At 40.6% G+C, this 8,347-nt stretch overlaps 1 protein-coding gene across 1 annotated transcript in view; it reads left to right on the plus strand.

The window, feature by feature from the left end:
* Positions 1-8,347, plus strand: part of ZRANB3 (zinc finger, RAN-binding domain containing 3) — a 37,696-nt gene that overhangs the window by 26,414 nt on the left and 2,935 nt on the right. Inside the window, exons 11-17 of the mRNA XM_009080741.1 lie at positions 1-11; positions 2,061-2,213; positions 2,873-3,341; positions 4,326-4,529; positions 5,044-5,126; positions 6,474-6,575; positions 7,428-7,570. Of these exons, the coding sequence (XP_009078989.1) occupies positions 1-11; positions 2,061-2,213; positions 2,873-3,341; positions 4,326-4,529; positions 5,044-5,126; positions 6,474-6,575; positions 7,428-7,570 (1,165 nt within the window). The remainder of the gene's footprint in view (positions 12-2,060; positions 2,214-2,872; positions 3,342-4,325; positions 4,530-5,043; positions 5,127-6,473; positions 6,576-7,427; positions 7,571-8,347) is intronic.

The following is an 8,347-nucleotide window of genomic DNA, read 5'->3' on the forward strand; positions in this document are numbered from 1 at the left end:
TGAACCGCAAGGTATGTGTGGAATGGAACCAGTGGATCAGGAACTCACTGGGGCTGAGATAACACTTAAGTGATTGTTAAGGTTCTTGATAACCTGGAGCGTTTTCCTACTGCTAGACAAACTGATATAACCTACAATTGCTAATCATCAAATGTCCATGTCTGGTCTGGATTAGTCTTTTCTAGCTTTTTTCTCTCTGTTTAATACTGAAAGATAAATAAGATAAATCTTTGCCAAGGTGAATGGGATGGTTCATATCTACGGGAGATCGTTGTTTTATCTTCCAGAATTTTATTGCTCTGGCTGTTCAATTTACAACTTCAAGGTGTTCTGTTCACTCATAACAACTAGAATCTGTTTGGTTTGGGTTTGTTTTTTTAATTGAATGAATGTTATGCCTTAACTAATCTTCATTTCTGAGGCAGAGGCATTCTCAGATAATTCTTCAGTAGACACAAGATTACACTAATCGTATCTTCTCTTGCTATTTTCCACAATTACTCGGTTGTTGTTAGGAATCACAGAGTGGTTTGTTCACTCATAACAACTAGAATCTGTTTGGTTTGGGTTTGTTTTTTTAATTGAATGAATGTTATGCCTTAACTAATCTTCATTTCTGAGGCAGAGGCATTCTCAGATAATTCTTCAGTAGACACAAGATTACACTAATCGTATCTTCTCTTGCTATTTTCCACAATTACTCGGTTGTTGTTAGGAATCACAGAGTGGTTTGGGTTGGAAGTCTTATCTTCTCTTGCTATTTCCACAATTACTCAGTTGTTGTTAGGAATCACAGAGTGGTTTGGGTTGGAAGAGACCTTAAAGGTCATCTCCTCATCAACCCTTTGCCATGGGCAGGGACACCCCATCAACCCTTGCCATGGGCAGAGACACCTTCCACTAGCCCAGGTTGCTTCAAGCCTCATCCAACCTGGCCTGGAACACTCCCAGGGATGGAGCAGCCACAGCTTCTCTGGGCAACCTCTGCCAGTGCCTCATCACCCTCACAGGGAAGAATTTCCTTGGAATATCTAATCTAACCCTGCCCTCTGTCAGTGTGAAGCTCAGAGTAGTTTCAAGCTGCTTTTTTTCCTTCCTGGGAAGATCTTTGCGAGTTCACAGAACTAAGAGAAATAATTTGGCTGTTTTGCATCCATGACCTTTTTGTAGCCTTTGATACCACTCATTAGTGTCTTTGGCTTGATAACTGAGGGGTGTTAGTGTTCTGTTAGCTCTTGTTTCCTGACATTGCCAGAAGTGTCAGTGTAGGAGGAACTGCCTTCTGAGCACTAGTTGTCAGAATCACTTGAGGCTGTGATTACACAGGATTTATTCTGATCCGAGTGTCAACTTATGGTTCTGGTTCCTGCATTTGGCTGCCCCTGTGTGGTAGTGGTTCTGTTGGTTTGTGTCCATGCAGTTCCTGTAGTGAGAAACTGATAACCATTGTTTTGCCAATATATTCCTCTCCTGATGAAAAATAATCACTGCTTAGATAATGTAGGTACTGCAAACTGTTGTGGAGTGAAATTCTGTATTCTGCTTCCTGTAGGCACCTCTGCAAAAATCTCAGTCTGGTACATTACCAGTCTCCTTAAACGTGGCACAGATGGGTCTCAGTAGTTCAACAACCATTTACCTTACAACTTGTGGCACAGATGGGTCTCTAGTTCAACAACCATTTACCTTACAACTTCTGTCTCTAAGCTGCTTCCCTTAATTAATTCTGCCTTTGTTTGTCTCCACGTGCCAAGCAAAACATGTTAGGACTGTAAGAGATGTGCACAATGGATATATTCTCTTTTAACTTCCATAGTATTGCCATTTTGTGGACAACTTCACTAGTCAGAGTGTGCCAACTACAGGACTTAGCATTCCTCTTGCAGAACTGAATGATGGAAGAAGAATAGGTTTAATCACTTGGTTTTAATTACAACAGTTCTTACATTGCAAATGCTGAATAAAGTTTGCAAGGGAAGCAAATTGAGTGGTTATCAGTGAATAAGTTTGTCCCAACACATGAATTCCTTGGAAACTTGAAGCAAATTGTTGTTCTGCAGGCCAAAGTCACAGGCAGCACCTTGAATGGCAAGAAAGAGAAGATGCAGGCTGAGGAGGGTGATAAGGAGAAATGGGATTTTTTGAGTTTTGCTGAGACCTGGACCCCAAACGAAAGCCTAGAAGATCCCCAAAATGAACTTTTGTTTACACATGTAAGTCTTGAAACTTGTAATTTTCTGTTTTCTTTCATTTAAAAATATTACAGCTGTTGTTTGCTTAAGCTTCTCTGCACTGCAGACTTTCCTAACAGAGAAACACTAAGAAAGTAGGAAAAAGTAATGTAAATTCCTATTTAAATATAAGTGAAGTTGGGGAAAGTGCTCTGCTGGGTATAAATGTCAGCTAGAGGCTCCTGATGGGTCCCTATGTTTAGGTGACTGTCTCACCCTCAGAGTCAGAAAAGACCAATTAATTTCTGTTTAAATTACATCTTTAATAACTGAATTTAACTGACTGTGATTTAGAACAGTGTTTGAAAGCCTTTCCTTGTAATGGGCTTCTTCAAAAAGGGCCATGGCACATCAGTTTTCTGTCTGTTTTCTGATAGTGCTATTCAGAATTTTCATGTGAGCATTGGAAATACTTTTCACAATATAGAAGAGGAATGTTGAGTTGCTTTTTCTGCTCTCTGTTCTTGAAGGAATCTTTTTTTTGTTTCTGTCTTCGAGGCACAAATAGCTCCTTGTATTGCAGAGCAGTGTTAATGGAGAAGAATAATCATGCTAACAGCTTCTGATGCAGGCAAGTGGGGTTTAGAGGTCTTTTCCAGCCTAAATGACTCTGTGAGTCTGTATTTCCTTCCTCTTTGCAGTTTGAAAAGGACAAGCAGCATGACATTCGTTCCTTCTTTTCCCCAAAATCCTCCGCTGAGAAGAAACGCAAAAGACTTTCTGGCAATGAGTCATTACACAATGATTCAGAATCTTCTGAGGCCACAGCAGAAGAGGATGCAGAGAAGAGGAATGAAAACCTGGATTCCACGAGAATGAGTGACGTGGCTACAATCTGTCAGGAAAGCACCTGTGAACATGAAGCCAAAAGAGCAAGAAGCATAAGTGGATCTACCCCAGTCAGCTCCAGTCACGAACAGAAAACATCTGTGACTGGAAAAGAGCTCTCCTTGGTTCCAGAACAAAACAGTGAAGTCCATCCTTGTGGCTTAAATGCTTCAAGCAAAAGTACAGCTTCAAATAAAGTTTGGCACTGCAGTGTTTGCACTTACACCAACAATGATCTGCTGCCTTACTGCGAGATGTGCAGCTCCCCTCAGAGCAGTAAGGGTAAGTAACACGTGCTCAGAGGAAAAGGTGCATTTGTCATTGCAGCTGGGATCAGCTTCAGCAAACAGAGTCTTTTTGGATGTATGACTACCCATGAGTCCAGGCAGTGTATGAAGAATTGTGTCTTTACTTGAACCTGCCAAGTGATCCTTCTTAATTTTGCTTTCCCCAAGGATCTTTTACATGTGTCTGATTTGAAACAAGTGGAAAATCCACATAAATGTTAACAGGATATAAATTCCATGAGGAAGAATATATCTCAGTTTTCTTTGCAGCAAATGTAGCTCTCCTTTTCCTTGAGGTTTATGGTTATTCTGAGTGCAATTAAATGGCAAACTCTTTCTCTGCCTTTCAAAACTGAGCAATGTGGTGTAGGTGTTTTATTAACCTGAGTGTTGTGTGTTTGTTGTGAGAGACATTACCTGGAAAATATGGCATTTCTTGCCTCAAGAGATCAGAGCAGATTTCTTTTACCAAATTTATTTCAGCTAGCTGGGAAATTAATGAAATGTTTTTATAAGTCTATGCCCAGATTTGGCATTTCAGCTGCAAAGGAAGGACTAAGGTTCTTTATACTTCTTTTATTATTTAGTTTATTTAAGTCTGTGTTTATTCAAGTAGGGACAATTTCTGAATTTCACAGGTATAGACCAATGCCTGGCAAACTACTCTGTTATAGTATACAGTAACTATATATAATAGAGAATTGCTAACTGCATTGTTCATTGCATGTCTTTTGGCATTAAGTTGGGTGCATGAAAATGAAAATAAGTAAAGTAATAAATGAAAAACCTCGTTCCATGTGATTATTCTTCCAATATTAAAGTCAGCTCTAGTTCCCTGGGTGATTGCACCATAATGATAGTGGAGAATAAAATGCCATCTCTCTGTATTCCAGTGACATGGTCCTGTCTCCACATGTGTGTGGGTTAGGTACCTTACAGGGAACAGAAATCATCACTTCTCTTGTTTGTTTGTCTTTAGTTGAGAGAAATGGCGAAACTCCCACAAGCCAAACTGAGGAAGATGTGTCCAAGGACTCCAGAAGAAATGGAGAGAGAGCAGAGTGCAGTGCTGAAGACAGGAGAGAAGATTTGAGGGAGGTGGTGACCCAACAATCTGTTGAAATCAGCAAACAGGAAACTATTGGCATTGAAAAGGAAGAAAGTGAACAAAAGTGTGGAGAAGGTAAGGTGGGAGTGCTATGAAAGAGCAATTATAGCCCATTGTGAAACTGAAATGGCTCTGGCAGGAAAAACAGCCTTGAAACAAAAGCCTCCACACCTGAAGGGTAGACAGAAGTACAGACAGTAGCACATGACTTTCTCAGTTTAGCCTGGGATGGTTATTGAGTGTTGATGACAGATAAACTTTCCATGCAAGTCCTGGAGCAACACAGTTCTGGCTGACTCAAGAACTGTGTCAAACTGGCAAAAGGGGAATCTGTGCAGTTTTATTGGAACTTAGGGCATTTACTTGTGCTCAGGACAGCCACAGGCTAAAGAGAGGATAAGTAATTCAGGAGAGACAGAGCAATAAAATACACAAAAATCTTATTAGCTTGTGCTTGAGCTGTGCATCTCATGGTGTTGTTCTGCCAGTAGATACGTGTGTGATGTTACTTTCGGTGCCTGAGTAGAATGAATGAAATGAATGAAGAACAAATTTTTCATGTCAACATTTTTTCTGTTCATAGATGTAGGTAAATCAGACACATTCCAAATCTATGATGGGCTTTTGTTTTGTGCAAGCAGAAACACTGACAGAATTCACCTCTATACAAAGGTAAACCTGAGCTGTGCATGTTTGTTGTCATTTTAAAACCAGAGTCAGATGTTTTCCTGTGCAAAATGTGGGTAAACTTTCATTTGTTACTGATGTTTTTTACATAAAGCATATTTTTGTATCAGCTGAAATGTACCAAAATTAGGTAGTTTATCATTCCAGTTCTTTTTCTTAATGGAATGAAGCAATAATTCCCTCGACTGATGACTTCTAATGCTTCTTGGCTTACAAAATTGGGCTGATCTGTTAGATATGTGTTCAGATCATCTGTTCAAAATTCAAAGAAAAATGACAGTGAATCCTGACAAAGTAAATAAAGTATTGTCACCACATATTCTGAAGGCTCAGCATTGGTGCTGTGTTTGAGCAAGTTCCTGAGTAAAGCAGGATAAAGATTATCACTAATCCACAATGGTAATGGAGCACAGAGACTAGGACTTGGTCATTTTCCAGGTCATTATTCAAGGGGGAGTCAAGATTTCTCAATTCCTTCTTTTATGTGGTAGGAAAGTTCCATGAGATTTATTCAAACTCCTGAGTGACTTAATGTATTCAGGTGCAACTGCAAAGCAGAACAAATAGTGAGGGCAAGTCTGAGATGAGAAGTTTTTAGTAGGCTGATACTGCTGGGAGAAAGTCAAGAGTGTCCTCTTGTATCTGAAAACTTGTTTAATATACTCAAAATGTGTTCTGGTTCCCAGCTCTGCTCATTTTATACAGACAAAGATGCACTTTGGATAGTATTTGGGCAACTGGTTTGGATGTGCTTTGATTAGGGTTTCATTATGCCAAATACTGCACAAGATCTGCTGAATGGTGAGACACCAGGGAACTGTGCTCTGATTCCTTCTCTCCAGTGTCTGTGAACCATCAATAAATTCTGGGGTCATATGTACCCACTGGGACAACTTGTTCCTGTGAAAATTAACTGAGGAACTTTTTCAGACATTAAAGTTCAGTATAATAAACAATGCTCAAAAATTTTGATTTGAAATTGTAATGAAGTGACTTTCTCCAGTCTACAAACATGAATTTCCCTTAGAAATGCAGACAAGGACTAGAATTTCAGTTTCTCCATATAAAGCAGTTTGTGTGTCTGAACTATTTGCAGAGACAAAAATCAGATCTATTAAAAGTTAAAACTTTCACCCCTTTTAGATATGTTAATGTGAATCATATTTCTTGTATTTATGCTGTTATCAGACCTCTGTGCCTTGTTTGTTCTGGAGGAATCTGACCTTGAGGCACTACATTCAGTAGGAAGGGAGGATAACTCACATGAAACAGATTGTTTTTTCCTAGATTATGCTACATTACATCTGTAAATAAACCTGTTTGCTTGTCTAGGATGGTGAACCACTGAATCATAATTTCATCCCACTGGACATACAGCTGGATAACTGGGAAGACTTACCAGAGGCTTTCCAGCATAAAAAAAATCGTGCAGTGGTAAGAGCAAGTTCTACTGGCACAGCAGTACAATATATACAATGTTTAGTACAAGGAGCTCTGACTTACTGTTTGAAAAATAAATGCAGAATACTTCCAGGCCTTGGCATCTAGGCAGTTTCATCATAGCAAGCAGATCTTATACATGTTGATGGGAATATTAATTATGCAGTCTGTTACTCTGGCAGGTTATGCTGCCTCCTGGTAACATTTCAGTAGCAGGAATCAACCAGGCATCATTTCATGTCTCACTTCGGGTTAGTAACTAACATTCATCAGTCAACAGAATAGCTCTGTAAGGGTTATGAGTGAAATGGGGCACACTGTGAACAGGAATGTTCCAGATCGTGTCAGAGCTCAGTTCTGAGCAGACTCCACTCTCTGCCTTTGATCTGCTAACAGTTCTCCCAGCAGTGTTGGGCACAGCTCCACTGAGACATGGAGCTTCAGTTTAGGAGTGAAGATCCCACTCCTAATGGGGTTTGAGGAGAACATTAACACTGCACACCCAAGTACTCAAGTAAAGAAATAATTGGATGCAAAGTATTACCTGCTTAAGTTTTCTGCTTGGAAAATCAGATTTTATCATATGGGAACAAAACTGATTATTTTGCCTTATTTCCTACCTTCTGGATCAACATGTGTGGCAAAACTCTTCTTGCAGCCCATGCCAAAGCTGTCAGAGTTCTTCAGCAGGTGTGGGGGGGTGGCAGCTTCTGTGAAGAGTAACTTGAAGGGACCATTGGTCATGCAGCTGTTTTCAGCCAGCTGAATGCTCTAACCCACAGCACTCTCACTGGAGTTAGCTCTGTGTAATGCCTGTCCCGCTGCTGACAACAGTGTTCTCTGCAGATACTGAGGTTTGTCAAAGAATGGACTCAGCTAACAGCAATGAAGCAGAGGATTGTCAGAAAAAGTGGTCAGATATTCTGCAGTCCTGTCCATGCTGCAGAGGAGTTGTCTAGAAAGCAGTCAGTGGGCAGCAGCACAAAGAGGTATGTGGGCTTTGGTTTCAGTTCCTCCTAATTGCTGCAGGAAGGTTGATACACTTAATGTGACTTTCGGCAGAATGATGCTGAGTGTAAACTGGTGGTGCTTGTCACACAGTGGCAGACAGGCAGCCAGGCATGTTGGTAAATCTGTTGGAGTGGAAGTGTCTGCTCTCCCATCCAGCACTGCCACGTCCAGCAGCTGTTCTGGCTTCGCTGCACTGCAGTGTTTAAACATCTGGAATTTGGCAGAGGTGTTTGAGGGAAAAATCCTGACCTCAGGGACACAACAGGAAAAGTAAGGTCAAAGAATCTTGTTGTTTTCCCCACCTGGAAGCAGGAATAAATTGTTAGCTGCCATCAATGTTTTGTTCATGATTCACAACCTACCCTAACCCTTTCCAACGCTTGCTTTTCCTTCAAGCAGTCTGTTCTCTGTGGATGACATCTCTCAGGAGTGTTGCTTTCCTGGCTGGGTGTCACTGTAAAGGGCTGCTGGTTAATCCTTGTTAGAATCTCAATGTAGCTTTCTTCATTTCTTCCCTCTTTCTGACATGGTCTTCCCTGACAGACACTTAGAGCTTCAGTGTTGTCACTGCTCATGTACAGGCTAACTCACCCCAAGGCCTCTGCAAGCTGTGTAAAACCTTACTCCTCTCAGTCCCTAGTGTTACATTCTCCAGGGTGAGCTCTGTTCTGGCTGTAGATTAGAATTAAGAGTTTGTAATATAAGAAGTAGCAGGTAGTAAATATATCTTAATCTCTTGCTGATTGTGTTCTGTT

The sequence above is a fragment of the Acanthisitta chloris genome, unplaced genomic scaffold, assembly GCF_000695815.1.
Source record: "Acanthisitta chloris isolate BGI_N310 unplaced genomic scaffold, ASM69581v1 scaffold15078, whole genome shotgun sequence".
In the NCBI taxonomy this organism is placed as follows: Eukaryota; Metazoa; Chordata; class Aves; order Passeriformes; family Acanthisittidae; genus Acanthisitta; species Acanthisitta chloris.